At 40.2% G+C, this 21,804-nt stretch overlaps 1 protein-coding gene across 7 annotated transcripts in view; it reads right to left on the reverse strand.

The window, feature by feature from the left end:
- LOC132830146 (pumilio homolog 1-like) overlaps positions 1 to 21,569 on the reverse strand; it is a 123,456-nt gene extending 101,887 nt beyond the window's left edge. For all 7 annotated transcript variants that reach the window (XM_060847662.1, XM_060847660.1, XM_060847657.1 and 4 more), the window contains exons 1-2: positions 21,483 to 21,569; positions 18,567 to 19,056 (exon numbers count right to left, since the gene is read on the reverse strand). In XM_060847662.1, coding sequence (XP_060703645.1) covers positions 18,567 to 19,019 — 453 coding nt within the window. In that variant the 5' untranslated portion in view covers positions 19,020 to 19,056; positions 21,483 to 21,569. The remainder of the gene's footprint in view (positions 1 to 18,566; positions 19,057 to 21,482) is intronic.
- Positions 21,570 to 21,804: the final 235 nt, after the last annotated feature.

A 21,804-nucleotide genomic window follows, 5' to 3' on the forward strand; every position in this document is an offset into this window, starting at 1 on the left:
GTTAAATATTGAGGATGTTTCTCTCTTGGGAGTGTCTAGGACCAGATGGCACAGTCTCAATATAAAACGGCACCAATTTAAGACTAAGATGAGGAGGAATTGATTGTCTCAGAGGATCAAGTCTGTCTAGAATTCTTTACCATAGACATCAACGGGGCCAGAGCCCTTTGCACATTTAAGGCTGAGGTAGATTCTTGATCAGCATGAGAATCAAGGGTTATGGGGAAAGAGCAAAAAGGTGGATGTGATTAGCCATGATCCTACTGAATGGCAAAGCAAGCTTGAGGGGCCGAACTGCCTACTCTGTTACTATTTCTTATGGTCTTATACCAAGCTCTGACTGAATAATAAGCAGCATCATGTAAATCAGTACCACATGGCTTCCCAAGTCTTGCTCCCTAAATGCATTTTGCATTAAATGGGCATTATGGAATACTGGCATCTCTGACTACCTATATTATTTACAAGGCAAAAGCAATAATGCAGCAGATATCCCACTGAGGGTTTTGTAATTGGACTTTTTGTGGGTGGGTATTCTTCTCACTGAATTTGAACATTGCCAGAAAATGTTACATTCACTGCAGAGATGTGCAGCAACAAAAGGAAAAAGATAAATGAACATACATATGCGTATGCCAGGCCATCAGGGGATTTTTTTGACCATACATTTGAGAAACCAAACTTGAATAGAGATACAAACATCATATGGATCACATGGATACTGTCTTAACTGAAACCTGCTGTAGCCTGGTTAAGTTTAGCCTGTTGTGTCCATAACACGTTTGCAATCAGATTTGATTAGAATGCGAAGGATATAAAGTAGAATTTGAATGCAAAGATTAGATATAAAGTTAAAGAATAGGATTTTAAAACTCTTTTCCTAAGGAATTAGGATAATAGTACATATTTTGTACATGTCTATTTTGCAAGGCTTGTAGTGTATATATTATCAACCTTTTTCAAGTGTGCAATGCTTTTACTGATGTCATTCAGTATCACCTCAGAAATTCTGAGCATAGACACCATCTGGCATCACCCTGGGGCCATAAGTACAACTATCACAAAATGGCATCGCAAGAAATGTAAGGAGTTAATGGAGGCCTGTTGGGGGTGGTGCCTTATGGTTTTAATGACAACTTGTAGTTTTACTTAATTTTTGCAAGTTTAAAATGTTGTGTGTAAATAAACGTAATCTGTTGCATAAAACATATTTCTGTTTGACGCAATTCTTGAAAATTCTTTTTTCACAGGCTTAATGTGTGAATTATACCCAAAAACCTAGCTTTAGTCCCCATTGGTGGATTTAAATGAATGAGAAACAAATGGCTTTTAAGCCTCTTTTGAGATTATGGGCATCTTATAATAAATTACTTATTTTCTCCTGAAGCTTGGCAGCTAAAGGTAAATTCCTCATGAACAATGATTAATTTGAAGTTTGCTATCAGATAATATTCAGTTACAAAAGCTATCCCCCCAATTAAACCATTTAACATTCAGCAACTCTCCAGTTTCACAATGTTGATTTTTGCAATCAAGCCCTAAGAGCAAAAACTCATTAAAGATTTCTCCATCCTGATTTCAAAATCTTTTCCAATTCAGTAAAGAACGAAAAGCCCTTTCCAAGGGTTTTCAGAGAATTTGTGACATTTCAAAATTTTTTAAACAGAAAGGATCCTTTCAACACATTTTGGTTTACATTATAAAACTGTTGCAAACCTGCAAATGTTACACTGCCAACACTTCTGTGCCATTTCACTTTTGTTTATACTGGGTAAGATCTTGTTCCACTGTAGTCAGCAGTAAAGTGACTGGGATAAAGTTCTGAAGCTTCAAAATGAAAACAAAGAGAATGGAATAGACTGACTAACAGCCAAGAAATAGGTTGCAGTTCTAGGAGTACGTAACTTTACATAACAATAGACAGTACACAAAAAAGTTAGCCCACCTTTTGCTCACCATGGTACAAACTGATCTATTATCACGAGCATGGTCTATTTTCAAAACAGAGTTCAAGCCTTCAGTAGCTATGAAGCCTAAATGTTACTAGATTAACGTTGTAACTATGGCCCTGCCATCACACCATAACAGCGACACCAGGTAACACAGCCACACTTCTGGAAGCTCAAGTTTATTGCTATAATTATTTTGATCCAATTGCAAACCCCCCCCCCCCAAATTTTCCATGAAATTCTTATGTTCATCTTGCTAGCATAACAGCAAAAATAATCAGCACTCTACCACAAGACTCACGGATCAGCACTGTCACAGTAAGAACAAAGATGATGCAGGACTGCATCAATCCAATGTTCTATTAATCATCACACAACTCTCCACTGTAGATGGAAACAAGTGAGTTGCACCAACTGACTTCAGGATTTTTAGTGCTTCAGGCAGGATATCGAGCACACTAGAGCTCCACAAACAAAGTACTGACTACCTGTGAGACTTGTCCGTTCACACTTCCTTTTAGAAACACCACATAAACTCAGAGCACGCTTAACGTGTGCACAAGCATGCTGGTAACTGCACATAGTATAAAGGTGCTTTCTATTTCCTTATGCTGAGGTCTCAACTAGAGCGAACTGGGGTGGCTGGTCAGTCGCGGCATCCCTGTAGTAGAGACTCCCAGGTATCCTTGAGGCAGTGGTGGCTGCTCCTGGCTGTGGTAGGCCCAGAACCAGAGACTCCTGGTCATCGGTGAGGTGGCTGCAGCAGCAGTACCCAGGACTCCCAGCTGCTGGATGAGTGTGGGTTCAACATGGAACCTGGCATTGACGAGGTTGGACCTGTGCTGACACCTGAAGAGTTGCTGGTGGCCCTGGCAAGATGGTGGTGATGCAGGTGTCATTGGTGACCTGGCTCAGAATTCATGGAGGCAGTGGCAGAACGAACATATAACTGAAAGTAAATATTTATATTCTCTTTATTCATAAACTATTCAAAATGGCGCCTGATTGTGGCAACAGTTGAAGCCAATCACTGCATTTTACTGTTACTATTCACCGTAAAATGGAAGCGACAATAAATCATTCAATGCTAAATTCTAAGGCTAGCCAGAATACTTTTTCAGCCATCTTTAGTGTCCATTAAAAATACTGGGTTCACAAGCAGGTGGTGCATCCAATCAAAACAAATGGAGGAGAGGCAGACAGAAACCATGCTCTTACTACCAGAAAAACGCTCAACCAGCAACCTGCATGCCATAGGTTTTACAGTTCATATACATCTGAAAGTGAAGCTCATCTCATCCTGAACTGAGAAATATATACATTATTCAAATTATACAACACTTAATCGCTATTTTTCTCCATTTGTATTCTCAACAATCAACCATGCTTAAACTTAAATCTTTCTCACAACCATCAATCAATTTAATATGTAAACCTCTACTTGCACTCTCCAGGCTTTTAAACCCCAAACTTCAAGACATTTTAATGGCTGCTTTCTGAGTTACTTTAATTAATTTTTTTAATTTCCTGCAACAGGACCTTTGGCCTTACATTATTATTTATAAATCTAAGATAAAAGTCAATGTAACACCAGAGTTAAAAAGTTTTAAGAGTTAAATTATTCTATGGTCATAATTTCTATTAAGTTACCTCATTATTTTCTTATGGTAACTTTTACTCTGTTCCATAGTTTGGGCCAGAGGTGTCCAAAGTAGCTCTTACAGTTATGTCACCAGTATCAAGTTGAGAAGCTTCTCAAGGTGCAGATACAGAGCAGGAAACCTAAGTCATCCAAATGCTCTAGTACTTATAACCCAGCTTTTGGGAGGACAAAATCTACAATGGTGGATTGTTTGTCTGAAGACATCACTGGATATGCAGAATGAGTGCTGCTTTCGCATTTCTCCTTCACAGATTATGAACACCCTCCTTCACAGCACTCTGCAATGCAGTTTTGTTGCAAAAACTGAAGCTGCATGTTAAAACACTGGAGAACTGGATTTATGCTTCCACTGAACAGCCTATCCCATCATGGAACTACCTAGGCCACGTGGATCAAAAAGAAGCCAAGCTCAATTCCTGATCTCACCAGATAACCTCACAACGCCGATGACAGTGAAATGCGCAAGAAACTGATTGGGATCCCCCAATTTTCCTCAATACCGAGTGATCCAATTCTGCTGATGGAAAGGGTTGAAATGGAGGAGGGACAAGCTAAGAATTAGCTGTGATGCTTCCACAGTGGCACAAGCTAATCCATATCACTTGCTAGCCTCATGTGAAGAATGGCCAGCTATGGAGACATCCTGGAAGGCTGCTATACAAAAAACAAAAGCACACAAACCTTGATATTACAGACAGATTGCTATCAATAAGTTAAATTAGAACAGACTGGACATTTGTAGCAGATGAACGTAAAAGTTTTTCTTTTCAGAAACAAAGGACAAAGAATTACTCTGAATGCTTGAATAAAATCCATCAAATCAACCTGAGAACCTGACACAATGAATTTGAATAAAATTAGTACAAACTTCAGCTCATGAACATTTCCAATCTTATCAGTTTATAATAGAAATAAAAAACAACATTCTTAGCCAACCTGAATTCAGTTCTACTAGTGTTTCAAATTATCTATGGCGAAGTATCTGATTCAACACTCATCAGATTTCCAATGGTATCCTACTTGACAGTCAGGATCATTACAGAAGCAAACATTAGCACAGAAACATCAATCCATCCAAAAACATTTGCTCCACAGAAGATCTGACTTAGATCCAGGAAAGCATTACAACTTGCTTGAGATCTTTTCCTACAATTCTGGAAAGAAGGAATCATATTTCGAAAGAGCAATCCAATTTCATGAAATGGATTACAACTATTCTACAAGTGATCCTAATGTAAAAAATGACCAATTGCAATAAGAGCATTTTATCTGCCAATTACTGTAACTTTTTATATATTTGTCTTTGTTGCCAGGAGTACAGGTTTGAACCATTTCCCTGGAGTATCTGAAGCTGAGAAGTGACTTTGTAGAGGTTTATAAAATCATGAGGGGAATGGATAGTGTGAATAGCTAAGATCTTTTGCTGAAGTGGATGGGCGAGTTCAAAACTAGAGGGCAGAGGTTTAAGGTGAGAGGGGAAAGATTTAAATGGGATATAAAGGGGCAACGCTTTCAGAGAGTGATGCCTGCATGGAATGAGCTGCCAGAGGAAGAGGTGGAGCAGGTACGATTACAACATTATAAGACATCTGGATGGGTACATGAATAGGAAGAGTTTAAAGGGATATGAGACAAACGCAGATGTGAATAGATCACTGCAGGATATCTGGTCGGCGCTGTCAAGTCGGACCAAAGGGTCTGTTTCCGTGCTGTATAACTCGTATACTGTATAAGCACTCAAATAAATTTAGAATTTGCACAACCAAAAAAGTGAAAGTTAGCAGCAGTCATAAACAACTTAATGGTGAGTCACACCTAGAGTACTATGTACAATTTTGTTCCCTGGATTTAAGTAAGGGTGTACTGGTACTGGAGGTGTTTAAGAGGAGATTCATTAGGCTGACTTCTGGAAGGAAGAGGTTGAGTTATCAGGAATTAAGCAGCAGAGTCACCCTTTATTTATTAGAATTTAAAAGATGAAGGGGTGATCTCATTGAGCAGATATCCTGGAAGCGGTTGACAGGGTAGATATTGAGATGATGTTTTCAATAGTAGAGCATTTTCAAACAAGGGGACATAATTATGATTAAGAGGACGTTAGTTTAAAATGGAGCACTTTCTCAGTTTTCCTCTACCCCAAAGGGTTGAACAGGCTAGATTACTGAAAGTTTTTGAAAAGGAGGTAAATAGATTTTTGAAATCAAGGAGTTCATGGCTATGAGGAACAAGCATAAGAGTGGAATTGAGACCTAGAGCAGGTCAGCCGTGATCTTAGAGGAACAGTGCTGGTTTGAAGGGAAAAATGTCCAAACTCTGCTCCTATTCTTATTTCCATAAACTTTGTCTGTCTTTGTTGAACCACACCACAATTACTAGTTTGACGCGAGCATTTCCACACAAGTGCAGCATAATGAAGATGAATATTTTTACAAGTAGCTAGTCACTGGCATACCAAAGTCATTCTTCCCTCAAGTCAAATCCCCAGTGTTGTCCAAACATGTAATTGTGCATGGATTAGTGGTGCTGGAAGAGCACAACAGTTCAGGCAGCATCCGAGGAGCAGTAAAATTGACATTTTGGACAAAAGCCCTTCATCAGGAATAAAGGCAGAGAGCCTGAAGGGTGAAGAGATCTCTCCGCGCTTCAGGCTCTCTGCCTTTATTCCTGATGAAGGGCTTTTGTCCAAAACGTTGATTTTACTGCTCCTCGGATGCTGCCTGAACTGTTGTGCTCTTCCAGCACCACTAATCCAGAATCTGGTTTCCAGCATCTGCAGTCATTGTTTTTACCTATGTAATTGTGCATGGTCTGTTATCAAAGTCAAATGCCCCATTATGCCCCTGTGCAAATCTATATGGTGTAGACATGCTCTAATCACAGATATTAAGCACCACAGATGATTCAAGAATTGGACACCACCCATTGTCTCCGTCTGTATACACGCGTACAGTGGTAACTGGACAACAAACAGCAGCAACATGACCATAGTCAATTTTACATTTTCTCCTTCCTCTCATGAGAGTAGAGGCCAACTGCGGAGACCCTGCCATCAGATCAAGAATTGAACTGAGTGTCTTGCTCGTGTACACTTAAGTTTTCATTGCCTTTGTCAACTAAACCTTTCGAGAACTAAAGCTTGGGTCTTGTCAACGAACAGCAGGATACCCACTCCACTTTTGTTCAATTCTTAACGAGGTGGTTACCTCAGGGGAATTAATAAATGCTGAGAAGCATTTTCAGCTCCCAATGTTGACGAAATAAAAGGTGACAAAGCAAAGCTGAAAGATCCAAGCTGAAGACTGCTGATACTATTAGCAAAATTCTACCTGTCAAATGGTGGGTATTTTTCTAGGGTTCTCCAGTAGCCAGCACCACAATGATGAACACAATGTAATCTGATAAATCTGTATTAGTAGCCTTGGTGACACATTTACCAAACAGCTCATCGAAAGATTCATTCAGTGCCAACAGATATTTTTGGGAAACTTTTAACATCAATACAAACAGACAAAAGAAATAACGACCATCAAAATGCATCATATCTTTCACAAGTTCACAATGTGATTAGAAAGAGTCCAAGTTTGTAATCAGGTATCTCATTGATGAATGCACCGCTGATTGAAAGAACTCAATCAAGTTAGCCTTGATTTGAATTACTTGCAAATGGAATTAAAACAAATATTAAAGCTACAATAGGTTTCAAACACCAGAAACAGTGATTTTAAACTCTAAACGAGATAGATTAATCTATTATAGCAAATGCCATAAAATTGTGACTATTATTGATGTATAGCTAAAGAACCATCAGGACTTCCTTGGTGGTACAGTTGATAATGCTGGAAACAATGCTACGAACAGACCTCACTGAATCTGGTTTATAGACAATAGGTGCAGGAGTAGGCCATTCTGCCCTTCAAGCCAGCACTACCATTCATTATGATCATGGTTGATCATCCTCAATCAGTATCCTGATCCTGCCTTATCTCCATAACCTTTGATTCCACTGTCCTTAAGAGCTCTATCCAACTCTTTCTTGAAAATATCCAGAGACTTGGCCTCCACAGCCTTCTGGGCAGAGCATTCCATACACCCACCACTCTCTGGGTGAAGACATTTCTTCTCAACTCTGTTCTAAGAGGCCTACGCCTTATTTTTAAACTGTGTCCTCTGGTTCGGGACTCACCCATCAGCGGAAACATGCTTCCTGCCTCCAGAGTGTCCAATCCTTTCATAATCTTATATGTCTCAATCAGATCCCCTCTCAGTCTTCTAAACTCAAGCATATACAAGCCCAGTCGCTCCAATCTTTCAGCGTAAGATAGTCCCGCCATTCCGGGAATTGACCTCATGAACTTACGCTGCACTCTCTCAATAGCCAGAATGTCTTTCCTCAAATCTGGAGACCAAAACTATGCAAAATATTCCAGGTGCAGTCTCACCAAGGCCCTGTACAGCTGCAGAAGGACCTCTTTGCTTCTATACTCAATTCCTCTTGTTATGAAGGCCAGCATGCCATTAGCTTTCTTCTGGACCTGCATGCTTGCCTTCATTGACTGATGTACAAGAACACCTAGATCTCATTGTACTGCCCCTTTACCTAACTTGACTCCATTTAGATAGTAATCTGCCTTCTGTTCTTGCCACCAAAGTGGATAACCACGTATTTATCCACATTAAACTGCATCTACCATGCATCTGTCCACTCACTTAGCCTGTCCAGGTCACCCTGTATTCTCCTAACATTTCACCCTACCACCCAGCTTTAGTTTTGGAGTGCAGTAGACAAGGCTCTCCAAACCTTTTAATTGATTGAGGAGTCAAAATTCTGGAGTTCCATCACAATGACACAGTTGGTATCAAATGCAGCAACTCCAGGAGGTTATCACCAACTTTTCAAGGGCAACTAGGGACAGGTGACAATGGAAGTTGAGGCTTGCTTACAGGAGTGAACCATGATGCAAAATCAAAGACAATATTAAGTATAAAGCCCCAAACCAATCCCTGATGGTCTAATGGTTAGGATTCGGCGCTTTAACCGCCACAGCCCGGGTTCGATTCCCAGTCAGGGAACGGGTGCATTTGATTATGGGGCGACACAGTGGCTCAGTGGTTAGCACTGCTGCCTCACAGCACCAAGGTCCCAGGTTTGATTCCAGCCTCAGGAGACTGTCTGTGTGGAGTTTTCACATTCTCCCTGTGTCTGCGTGGGTTTCCTCCGGGTGCTCCATTTTCCTCCCACAGTCCAATGATGTGCAGGTTAGGTGAATTGGCCATGTTAAATTGCCCACAATATTAGGTGCATTCGTCAAGGGAAATGGGTCTGGGTGGGTTACTCTTCGGAGGGTCGGTGTGGACTGGTTGGACTGAAGGGCCTGTTTCCACACTGTAGGGAATTTAACCTAAAATTTGAGTATCTTGGGATTTCATTTCTATCGAAGGTACAACATAAAAGTAAGTTTCAGCTACTTAAAAAAAAAATGTTGGCCCAACAAGTGGCGTCCGCATCCCATGAGTGATTATTATCCACTCCATGGTGAAATTTACTCAGAGATTCGGATAACAGCATTATATTTATCTCAATTTTCCCACAACCCTTTCCTTTTATTTCGAGAAGAATTACTTGTAGACATTCACTGTATGGAACTAACCAAAGGGATAGACCATCTGGGAGGAAGTACCAGAGGTACACTAATGATACTTACTTAATATATCACATCGAGGAGCAACACAACCATTCAAACGGAAGGCAAGGAGAAACTTAGCCAAAATAAAAACAAATTTCCAGAGGCCTATTAAATGCTGTCCAACCATAAATGAGTGATTTCCTTCATTAACATTAGATCTGTTTTATCTGGCTCTGATCCTACTGCTGCTTCAAGACTTCACAGCACCCAAGACATTACATTCAACCAGGAATAATACTCCAGCTCAAAGTCTACAAGTAGCACCAAACTTCTCAACATTTGTACTCTAAATGAAAAACTACTAAAATCTTTAAATTAGTTGCCATATTGTTCGTGTATACAGAGAAAGATTTGACCATTGCTTTGGTATTGGTATGGATGAATTAACAAACAGGAGCATTTCAAGCCCAAGATTTGATTCCAAATACAACATGTCTGCCACCTGCGTGGAATAGGAAAAGCCCACATTTGCAATATTTTTGCAATTTGGTGGAACTTCTTATTACTATTTCACTTCAGATATTTATTGTCGCTATTTTCCTTTGATGTAACCAGCAACAAGAACAAAATGAAATGTGAAAAACAAACAGGAAGTCAGATTCCTTGTTTTTCTCAGTGAAATAAATAATCATGAAGGAAATATTCTGGGGGGGGAGGGGGCGGAACTTGTATACAAGTTAAACAACTCTTAGCTAATTAGAAATCATTTTTATCCCATATCATATATGATAACCCATATCAGAAAAACTAATCAAAGATTCTCCCTTTATCTCAAATAAGCACATTGACTATATTAAATTAAGCTTACTTCACAAGTCCCATAGGAAAAAAACTATATATTTGAAAAACAATTTAAAATATTATCCACTTTATTTTTTAAAAATGCACTTTTTTCCATTGCTTAAAATGATCTATTTGAAGATAAAGCCTTACTAACATTTACTAATTAAGCCCATAAAGACCATATAATCCTTCTTTTAAAAAAAAAGACCAATACTTGATGTTCAAACACAAAAACTCTATTTGCATGCAGAATGACACAACAAATCTAAATTGTTACATTCTACAATCCTTCTTTCAACTTTGTTGAATATCTCAATCATCAAATTGACTTTTCCTGTTCAATAAACTTAGAGTACATAATGTATAAACTCCTGCCTGTTCCTCTGAAGGTTCAGATTTCCAATGAAATGCTATACCTAATGGGTAATCTCCAATACCTCAGATATTGCAGTGGACCAGAGCAAACTTTGTTCAATAGTTTAAAACAGAGTTTCCGGCAATGACCAGGGAACAGGAATCAAGCTGCTTTTACTTTCCTAACTTATGAGAATGAAGCTCAACTAAAAAACATTAACTAGGTCTCAGATGAGATTAGACAGCATGTCAAGAATTGAAGCTCTCAACCCTCCTGCTAAAAGTGAACAAGATGCCAGAAAGTTAAATATGTAATGTTCTACATTCATGCATATTGTCTGACTGGGCAAAGAATCCTAGTAGCAATTCACCAGCTCCCTTCAAGACACCAGGAAACGACAACTCCTAAGGAAATGAAGTATGCAGAAGACAACTTAATGTTTCCTTTCGACACAGAAACTGCTATCATTATTGAGATTAAACATGTCCAACACATGGTTGATATTGCTGAACAGATCACTGAGATTAAAAGCACTGAACAATAAATCACAGGCTTCGTAGAACACACAAGTACCTAAATGTCCAGTGACTGCTGCAGCCAGATACAAATGAGCATAATTCATATATCAGCATATGTAAGGGTCACTGATAACCAGTTGGAAGACAAGAGAACTAAAAAGGGGACCCAGGTAGTTAGCAGTATATCCAGCAACACAAGGCATCACTGGCGAGTCCAATCGTATCGCCAACTGACGCAACTGCAAGCATTTTCTGCAGAAGTTATTAGATATTAATTAGCAGCAAGAATCTGAACACTTTTCCTTTCTTTCACCCAGGGATGCTCAACATAACTAAATTAAGTGCATAACAAGGGATTTAACCTAGAAAACTCCACATTGAAAGCAAATGAAGGACCAAAAGAAAATGCACGTGCAAGGATTCAGACAGGGAGAGAGGCCAAAGCAAAGACCATGGCCAAGTTCAGGGAGCTTTCCTGCAGTGTATAGGGAAGGACAAGTAAGATTCTGAGGAAAAGATTACAAGTAAAATACATCCAAGCTGAGAAACTGCTACAGTGGGGTAACATTGCAAACACTGTACCAGGAATTGGTCATTTAACTGCTGTGTCATGCAAGGAGGTAACAGCTGATCTGCACTCATATCTATGCAAAATACTTTTGAAAAGTCGTTACAACAGTGCCATATACTACAATAACCTGATCTAAAAGAGTCACCATTTCTATCCAAAGGAAATACTACATTAAAGACTGCAGTTTATTCATTTCAGATTCAGTCTCCAAGTTGTCTCAGTGATATTTAATTTTTACAGCTCTTTTCTCCAGTATCAACCTTCTGCAATCTTGCGGATCAACTGATCAGTTGCGAAATGATTCCCAATTCAATACAAACTTTCCCTTGGTTTATATGGTGTTCTTAGTTACTTTGTCAAATTCGTTCCTTATATATTCTGCTTGGAGAGCTCCCTGGAAAACAAATGTAGAAATTGATTGCAAAACACTTTGTGCTAGAGAATGCTTGAGAAAGCATTAAAGTAATGAGTTTTAATCCTGGTTCTCTTAAACATCACCAATGCCTGCCCATGAGTAAGCAGATAAGGGAAAGAAAAATTTATTTGCACAGAAGGCTGTTCAAGATGGAATATTTTGAAACAGGAAGTGGTTAAGGCAGAACCCATTGTATCCTTTGCGACAAAATAAATATTCGAAGCTAAGGAAAACACAGCACTATGGAATGGACAGCAAGACTCCTTGGGATTAGTCCATGCATTGCTCCAGCAAACAGCAGATACAGACAATAAGTCTAAAGGTCTCCCACAGCGTTGTGCTGGAACACACAATGATCCACTAAAGAAAATCTGAGTTCCAACCCTGAAACAAGCATATTCAGTGAGTAGCAGTTTATTCTTCAGGTTAATTTTACTTTCAGTCTGACGTTTAACAATTTTTTTTTAAATACAGCTGTCAGAACAAAAATAATTGATTTAGTTCGGTCTCTTGTTGGTTAATTCTGGTCAAAGAATAAGGCTATATTTCTAACATGCATCACAAGATTTTCTTTTCTTTAATTTGTTCCTACAAACTTAATGACACAATTTTCCCATCCACAGTCTTCTAGACAGTGACAATTGGCACTCCCAAAACCACGGCATTCTCTGCAGTAACAGCACTGCTCCTATCTTGATGAGTATTACGGAATTCCAAGGCACTAATTACTTTTTAACCAAATAATTGACAAATATATTTCTGAAGGCATTAAAATACAATAGGCAAGTGAGATTTCATATCCTATAGGACATGAGAAAACAAGCAGGCTTGTTGCAAATTTGATGCTTTAAAGGTCTATTCTTGTTTCATCACCAATCAGTTTTGTGATCATCAAGTTGGATGTGTAATCTAGTTGTAGATACTAATCTCTATTGCTTTCAGCAAGAAAGACAATGTTAGTTTCAGCTTTAGTGTCTCAAAATTTTGCTTTCACAGATTTGAAGAATTTTTCATGTGCTATTATTCATTTAAAGTGCAGGACATTTTCAACATTTTTAACTTTGCAAAAGAAAAATTTTTTAAAAGGCAAAACGTGACGTGACATGACGACTTTTTCAAATGAAGATGGCACCAGTGAGTAGCTGCACCAGCTAACTGCTGGGTTAATCCTGGGCCTAAGAGATGGCTACTGTCAACAAAAGATACACCACAGACACACAGCTTCAGTGCCACTAAATTGAGATGGGGGTGTGGATATGGAAAACTGATTAAAATTCCCACTGCTATTAAGCAGTATGTAATGTCTGAAGCAAATTCACTGCAAGAATGCAATGTGAAAGCCAACTCATGTTCAAGCTCCTACGGTTCAACAGTTTCCCAAAATGTAACCAAGGATGGGAAAGAAAGCTACTCAAAAAATTAATAGAGGAGAAAATAAATCTGTACCTCAAAAAATTATGTGCATACCCCAAACTAAAATGACAGAAATGTGCAAAAGTGTTTATAATAAGGTTGACAGAAATAGAAGAGTAAAAATTGCATGTGAAACAAAACTGAAGCAACAGATGACCAGTTTAAAAAAAACAAAAATAACTTATTCTGTCAGCGTTTTAAGGCAATCTATGCATACGTATTTTAAATCTCAGCTGCTTCCCACACCTCCATTCTCTAGCACAAAAACGCTAACACACTGAACCTTTGACAATGCTGATAAACATATCCTCAAAAATATTCAGTGATATCCATTCCATCTGGTGCTTTTCACGAATAACAGGATTTATTTTGCAGTACAAGGCATCAAAAATGCCCACTTGTAGTTTAGCAGGCAACTTGGAAACACATGCACACTGCATTTAAGAATACACTGCAGTGAAGTGTAAAAACCTAGCTCTTAGTTGCAAATCTGGTCAATTAGGAGCCATATCTATTACTTTTCCATTTAGTAGAGTTGAATGCAAATCACATTTGAAATCTTCTTACTGAAAATAAGACCTCTCAAAGTGAAATATCAAATCAGCAACTTCAATTTTGTTTGGAACTCATTCTTTCTCACTCCCTCCCTCCTTCCCTCTCTCCTCTGAGGGCAGCAGAGGGAACCAGCAGCCTTATGATACTTCATCTGCCAGAAATGTCTAGATGTAAATTTAGGAGATGCCATTAGATAACAGCTCAGAAGACATTGCACTTCTGTCCTGAGGAGTCCTGAAGAAGCTTTGTCCACCCCAACAGTGGGTTCCAACCCAGATCAGAAATCAAAATGAGAAACTTCCAAATCCTCACTGATCCACTCAGCCAGGACAAAGCCCAAACATAAACATTGTGCCCAGGGTTTTCCACACACTGCAATGCTCCTGATGAGCTTCTGGGCTGGAGGGTACAAAACAATACAATCCCCCCCAAACTAGTAATGAGGGATAGGCTGGAGATGTTGAGGTGGATTTACCTTGGAGATGGATGAGAGATTTCATAAAGGAATTCAAAACTGAGGGGGTCCTGGACTAAACAGATAGGGAAAAATTGTTCCCACTGGTGGGAAATAAGAGAGCACAAGGAGAAATGGAGACAGGTGGAGAAATATTTTCAAGCAGAAAGTGACTAAGATCTGGATCATATCGAGAATATGAAGGAAGCAGGTTGATAGGTAGAAGGTAGAAGACAGAGGGTGGTGGTGGAGGGTTGTTTTTCAGACTGGAGGCCTGTGACCAGTGGAGTGCCACAAGGATCAGTGCTAGGCCCTCTACTTTTTGCCAATTATATAAATGATTTGGATGTGAGCATAAGAGGTAGTAAGTAAGTTTGCAGATGACACCAAAATTGGAGGTGTAGTGGACAGCGAAGAGGGTTACCTCAGATTACATCAGGATCTGGACCAGATGGGCCAATGAGCTGAGAGGTGGCAGGTGGAGTTTAATTCAGATAAATGTGAGGTGCTGCATTGTGGAAAAGCAAATCTTAGCAGGACTTATACACTTAATGGTAAGGTCCTAGTGAGTGTTGCTGAACAAAGAGACCTTGGAGTGCAGGTTTATAGCTCCTTGAAAGGAGAGTGCAGGTAGATAGGATAGTGAAGAATGTGTTTGGTATGCTTTCCTTAATTGGTCAGAGTACAGGAGTTGGGAGTTCATGTTGTGGCTGTACCGGACATTGGTTAGGCCACTGTTGGAATTCTGGTCTCCTTCCTATCGGAAAGATGTTGTGAAATTTGAAAGGCTTCAGAAAAGATTTACAAGGATGTTGCCAGGGTTGGAGGATCTGAGCTACAGGGAAAGGCTGAATAGGCTGGGGCTGTTTTCCCTGGAGTGTCAGAGGCTAAGGGGTGACCTTATAGAGGTTTACAAAATTATGAGGGGTATAGATAGGAAAAATAAACAAAAAGTCTTTTCCCTGGGGTTGGGGAGTCCAGAACTAGAGGGCATATGTTTAGGGTGAGAGGGGAAAGGTATAAAAGAGACCGAAGGGGCAACTTTTTCACGCAGAGGGTGGTACATGTATGGAATGAGCTGCCAGAGAATGTGGTGGAGGCTGGTACAATTACAATATTTAAGAGGCATTTGGATGGGTATAGGAATAAGAAGGGTTTGGAGGGATATGGGCTGGGTGCTGGCAGGTGGGACTAGACTGGGTTGGGATGTCTGGTCGGCATGGGCGGGTAGGACCGAAGGGCCTGTTTCCGTGCTGTACATCTCTATGACTCTATGAATGGAGGTTTTCAAGAAGGGACTAGACTATTATCAGAAAGGAAAAACATGCAGGATAACAGACAGAATGTGAAAGAATGGCACCAAGTGAATTGCTCACTTCAAGAGCCAAATGGACACCCAACAGGCCGAAAGGCTTTCTGCTGTGCAGTGACAATTTTGTAAAATATGATAATGTTTGTATTTCACAGTTTAGTGAAACAGTCATTGAAAATAGGGGAACATTGTGATTCCCACACTTGACCAGTATCACACCTACGAATGCCTGGCGAGATGATCAGACACGAATGTGATGCCCTCTGCTGTCCCAACAATAATCCAAAACACTCATGTGAAGGACAGCCACTGGAATAAAGATCCTGTGGGTTTCAGGATGCATACTACAAAGTTCACTGCCCAGAACAATGGAGAAATTCATTTATTAAAACATACTAGTAAATTATGAACTCACTGCTGGCTCGGCATTTGCTAATTACACATTACAACAATAGCTTGACTGTTGTCCAATTGTATTGCTCATTACACTTGAGCATTGTTTATTAACAAACCAAGCAAGTTTTAGGACAACAGGAGAATCATCTCCCAGTATTCCTTCAAAAATATATCAAAGACAGACAAAGAAACTGCATTCTATTACCAGAGTAACATGCAATACTGTATTAAACCAGATATTTTAATAGTGATACTTGATGATAAAGTAAACTCAAGTTTATTCACAAAACATCACAATTATTTTTCTGTCTTTCTGAGTGAAATCAGTTTACATGCAATGTCGCAATAGCTGTCAAGTTTGATTTTCTCTCAATCTACACTGACAAAGCTTACATCGAGTTAAAATTATCCTCATTTCTCAGAAGATATTAGAACGATTGAGCACACAAGACTGTGGGACTTGTATTTTCCAGTTATAAAAAATTGCTCGTGACTGCCTTATGCTAACATTTATTGACAAATGTATGCAGTTCTATAACGGACACAACTAAAAACCTAATATCCCATGCCACCCATCAGAAAGATGCTCCCAATGAGTAATCTGCTCTGTGCTCAATTCTACTGCACACTCAATTATCAATTGGAACCTTTGTAGCAAAGGCATACATAGCAAAAAACATTGCACATTTCACCCTGCCGTCCCTCCCCAATTTGGCAAAACTGCAGTAGATCAGGCGGTGCCAGGGAGGGGGAAATGCTTCTTTATTCATTACAAAATGCCCTTCTCCAAAACTGAAAAGGTCTTGCACGATTATTTATTTATTGAACAAAAAAAACTAAGTTTGTATTCAAAAGATGTGCGTTATTTAAATGGTTCAACTAGTGTTAACCAAGTCAAAATGACAGCAGGCATTTGGTCTCTGCTCAGTTTGATTATCTCAACCAGGGTGGTGTTGTGGGAGAGAATTCAGTTGGCCACAGCTTCCGTGTGTGTTTATTTTTAAATTTGTCCTCGGCATGTGGACAATGCCAGGCCTTTATTACCTAACCCTAATTATTGAGATGTTGATGGTTGGACTTCTCTTTGAGCAAATCCTATCTTTGTGCTGATGGCATAAAGATACTTCAGAATTCTGACCAAGGGACAATAAGTGGATTAAAAAAATGCAGCAAGAATTTTTCATTCCATCTCCATCTAGTGAATCCTGCTATCAAAATGCACACATTGAATGAAGATGGAATTCACTTGGATCATAGCTTCCCACTGTCCATCTGGACCACCGGTGGCTGAGGGCTGACCTTATAGAGGTTTATAAAATCATGAGGGGCATGGATAGGGTAAATAAACAAAGTCTTTCCCTGGGGTAGAGGATGTTGAAGGTTCCTGATGAAGGGCTTATGCCCGAAATGTCGAATTTCCTGTTCCTTGGATGCTGCCTGACCTGCTGCACTTTTCCAGCAACACATTTTCAGCTCTGATCTCCAGCATCTGCAGACCTCACTTTCTCCTCCCATATGATACCATTCCCAAGGAACAATTCAAGATTCAGAGTCTTTTGAAATGGTTTGCAACCTTTGAACGTGTGCACCATTAAATGGGTGCACATAGCCAACATACAGCGCAGTAACATCTCACTCAGAAAACAATAGATGACCAGATATACTGGTTTTGATGTAATGGATTAAGCAGTGTGTGTTGGCTGGAACTCCCCTGCTCTTCCTTGAACAGTATCACAAGGTCCCTCATGTTCAGCTGAACAGGAAGAATCACTCTCAGTTTAACACTCAATCAAATAAAATGCAAACTACAGTTGTTGAAGTATTCTGACTTGAGTACTCCTAAATGTATTTTTAGAGAACAGTTGTGGTCACCTTATTCTAAAATGATAGAGGCATGGATAATAGTAGATAGAAACTGGACAAGTTTAAGTTCTCTACTCCAGAAAAGAAAAGGCAAAAGGCAACTGGTTAGAATGTTATTTGAGATTCTGGAAAAGCTTGGTAGGATAGATAAAGAAAAATAGCCTTCAATGACTTCTAGAAGAAATTCAGAAGAAACATAATCCAGAAAATAGCTAGAATACTCAACTCACTACTTCAAGCAGGAGCTGATGTAAATACCATAAGAGGAAGCAAGATAAACAGATGTTGGGGAAAGTAGCAGTGTCCATAGGATTAGATTACAACAAAAAAAACTGGGTGGGAGGAGGGTTGAATGAAGCACAGACATAAACATGGACAAGTTGGGCCAAATGGTCTGTTTCAGTATTGTAGACTGAATAGATGTTAAAATAAGTGCTTCACTGAGGCTCCTATCCATGAATTTCCAACCAAAGGATTAAATTTAAGAAATAATTTCATAGCAATTAAACACGATCAAACAAGATGAAAATCCAAATGATTGTTGCCTGCAACGTACTTTTGGATGCTAAAAATGAAAAAGATGAGCAACTGGTAAATGCCTTGGGTGCTTGGCAGACTCAAGTAAAGGCACTGACCTGGTGATGTTCAACATGGATGCTGTCTCCTGTTGGCCAGCGATGCTTGCCATTGTAGCCACCGCCTCCACCTCCTCCTCCTCCACCTCCACTGCCACCGCCCCCAGCAACTCCACTGCTGCCTCCTCCCCCCAGATGCTCTCCGGGCTGCCGCTGGAAGAAATAATCCACCATGGCATCGTCCTGCGAGCGGCCCGCGGCCAGCGCAAGTGCCGGTACCACTACCGGCACCGGAGGCCCCATTGAGCCAGGGCCTTGCGTGGAGACAGAGGCGGCGGCCAGCGCCTGGGAGGCGGCGTGCTGTTGCTGCTGCTGCTGGGGGCCGGCAGCAGAGGGTCCTGTTAACACCACGGGCATGCTGTGAGCAACGCTGTTACCAAAACTGTCCTGTGGTGGTGGTGGCTGCTGATACTGCTGCTGGGGGAGGGAGTCCTGCCAGAGCACTTCATTCATACCTTAAAAACACAGGGAACAACCATTCCACCTATACCTGCAAAAAACAATAAAGCAAAAAGTATTTTAAATTGAGAACTTTAAAAGGTGCACAAAGAACAACATTTTGTTTTTGTTTCATAAGTATTTAAAATCCAAGTTCCACCACCTTCCCCAGTTATTTTGAAAAAGTCTCTCCAAAAATAGGCACTGATTGCACTTCAACATGCAAATCCTGCCCCAAATTCCTCCAAATTGCCCTGTCAACTTAGAAGTGATTCCATGAAAACATGCCAATGAACAGAAGAGTGCTTCCCCCATCTTTTATGAATATATGCTTTCAAAATTGACATGAACATTCCAAAATCTTGCAGGTATCAAAATCAATGTGTACACTTAACAAAACTGAATTGAAATGGAATAAGATTCATAAAAATGGTTTTGAACACGTGAAATTGCCCTCATTCCAGTCCATGTGTTGCAATGTACTTGAGAACATAAGATAAAAATGTAACGCACAAAATTCAGGGGCATGTGTCAGATGACTTTTTTTAAATTAATTACTCCTTTTGACTAGCACATGACCATGTAATCCTCAGCCTTCATTATCCATGTGCCCAAGTCCAAGTTTATGAATTAACATGAAAATACAAAACACAGCAATGATATCTGACGAACACTGAACATGCAGCAGCAGCATTCCCCCCAACCCCCCACACCGCACGTGTCTTGGCACTGCAGAATCTAGAAATGCAAAGACAAACAAGCCTACATCTGAAATTGAAATACAGATTGAATAAAAAGTATTAGATAGAGGATATTCTGCTTTTACTTCAAAATTTTCTAAGTTTCTCAGTTATTTTGTCATGTCTAACGAATGGAAATATTATTTAAGTTTGCTTTTGAATGGCAGATAAACCTGCAACCTCATATGAGCGTCCACATGTCTGAACATGTATTTATTAAAAATACACAAAGTCTGAACTCTAGACTTAACTGGAAAGTGTTAAAATTACAGTTTGATTCAAAACAAGCTTTCCTTAATTCAGTGCAACTTTCACCCCTGTGCTTTTGATACACAGTCTCAAAGAAAAGGAACATGAATCCCAACATAAAGAAAATATTGAAACAGATGAATGGAATTCTAATAGCTAATTAATCAAGTCCAGTTTTTCTATGCATCATTTTCAACAAAACAATATGCCACTTTCTTTGCACAGTTACATAAGTAAGAAATTACTCAAACCAGAGTTTTTTTGTCTCATTTGTATGACTACTATCGTCAGCTGAATTATGGAGAAAAAGCACTGATAGTCAATACGTACTTCAAAATTGCTTCACCAATTTGTACAGAATATACATCCTCTCAAAGTATGCAAAGAAAAAAATAGAACGAAATGTGCTCATTAAAATCCAACGTTTGCTTCAGGAACAGCTACAGTTGGGACATATGCAGAAACCATACAACTTTCCTAATTACAGGCCTGGCAGGGCTGCACCAACACCTACAAAGGAAGAAAAAAAAATGCCTAACATTTGAGTTTTAGACAATACCAGATCTTATTTTCCTGCTGGAATGTTGAATGCAACTGATCCTGACACAAACTAGCCTTCGTGAATTGCAATAGTCGCCCTCCCAGCATCAAAAACCTGGGAATTACAACTTAGCAAAATGTTTTATTTCCTCCATTTGACAACCCTTTGCTGCACGTTCCACAACCCCCCCCCCCCCCCCCCCAAAGCAAATAATTAACCACAACCAAGAACAGAAAAACCTTGGGAAGTGCAATCAGTGGCAACATACATTGAACATTTTTTTTTGCTTCTTCAGTTTTACACAAAAGTGCAATGCCCTCCACACCGAGCACACACACACACACACACACACCCCACATTTCACAAACCACCCACCCCCCCACCCCCAAAAAAAACTGGATTCAAATCCACATTTTCAGCTTTTAAAAAAACAACAAGTAAACAAATATTTCGGCTGGTGGTGCAATTGTGAAAACAACCTCGGTATTTCATGCATTGAAACTAGCCTTCCTTCCCCATTGTAAAAAAAAACAGCCTCTGTTTCCTGGAATAATTGAAAGCAGCACATTTTCGCAAACTTTAACCATCTGCCTTCGCGCGGGGGGAGGGGGAGGGGGAGGGGGGCGAGATTGGAAAATGACCCCCTTCATTTGCCCCCCTCAATAAAAATACTAGCCACCCCACCCCCCCCCCAACCTAAACTTTCACACACCCGCACCATTAGTTTACAATGCTGCTTATGCCTCCCCTCCCCCCCCATCACTCCCTCTGTACAAACACACACACACACACTACAACAATGGCCCCCGAGCCCAAAATACTGGGCAGAAAGGGGCGCTGGAGGAAAGCTAATCGCCCGATTTGCCCCCCTCCGCCCCTCAATATCGGGCTCGGCGGCTCGCCGGGTGTCCAAGCTGTCGACTGATGGGGTCGGGCGGGGATACTCACAGGCAGAGAGGGCGGATTGCAGCAGATTGCGGCCCCTTCTCCGATCCTTCTTTCTCTACAACATGGCGCTACACTGGGACACTCAGGCGCAAGGCATCCTGGGTGAGGGCAGCCTCCCTTCCCCCACTCACTCCCTCTCTGCCTTTGTCTGTCTCTCTCTCTTTCTTTGCAGCTTCACTTACAGTATCTTGCAAACAGGTGATTTAAGCCTCACCCTTCCCCAGCCCTCATTTAACCATTCCTTTTCACAAATAAAACAGTCACTTCAGCAGGGCAAAAGGGAGGAGACAGGGAGAAAAATCCTTCATCTCTACAGGCACTA

This window comes from Hemiscyllium ocellatum, chromosome 30 (genome assembly GCF_020745735.1).
Source record: "Hemiscyllium ocellatum isolate sHemOce1 chromosome 30, sHemOce1.pat.X.cur, whole genome shotgun sequence".
Classification (NCBI taxonomy): Eukaryota; Metazoa; Chordata; class Chondrichthyes; order Orectolobiformes; family Hemiscylliidae; genus Hemiscyllium; species Hemiscyllium ocellatum.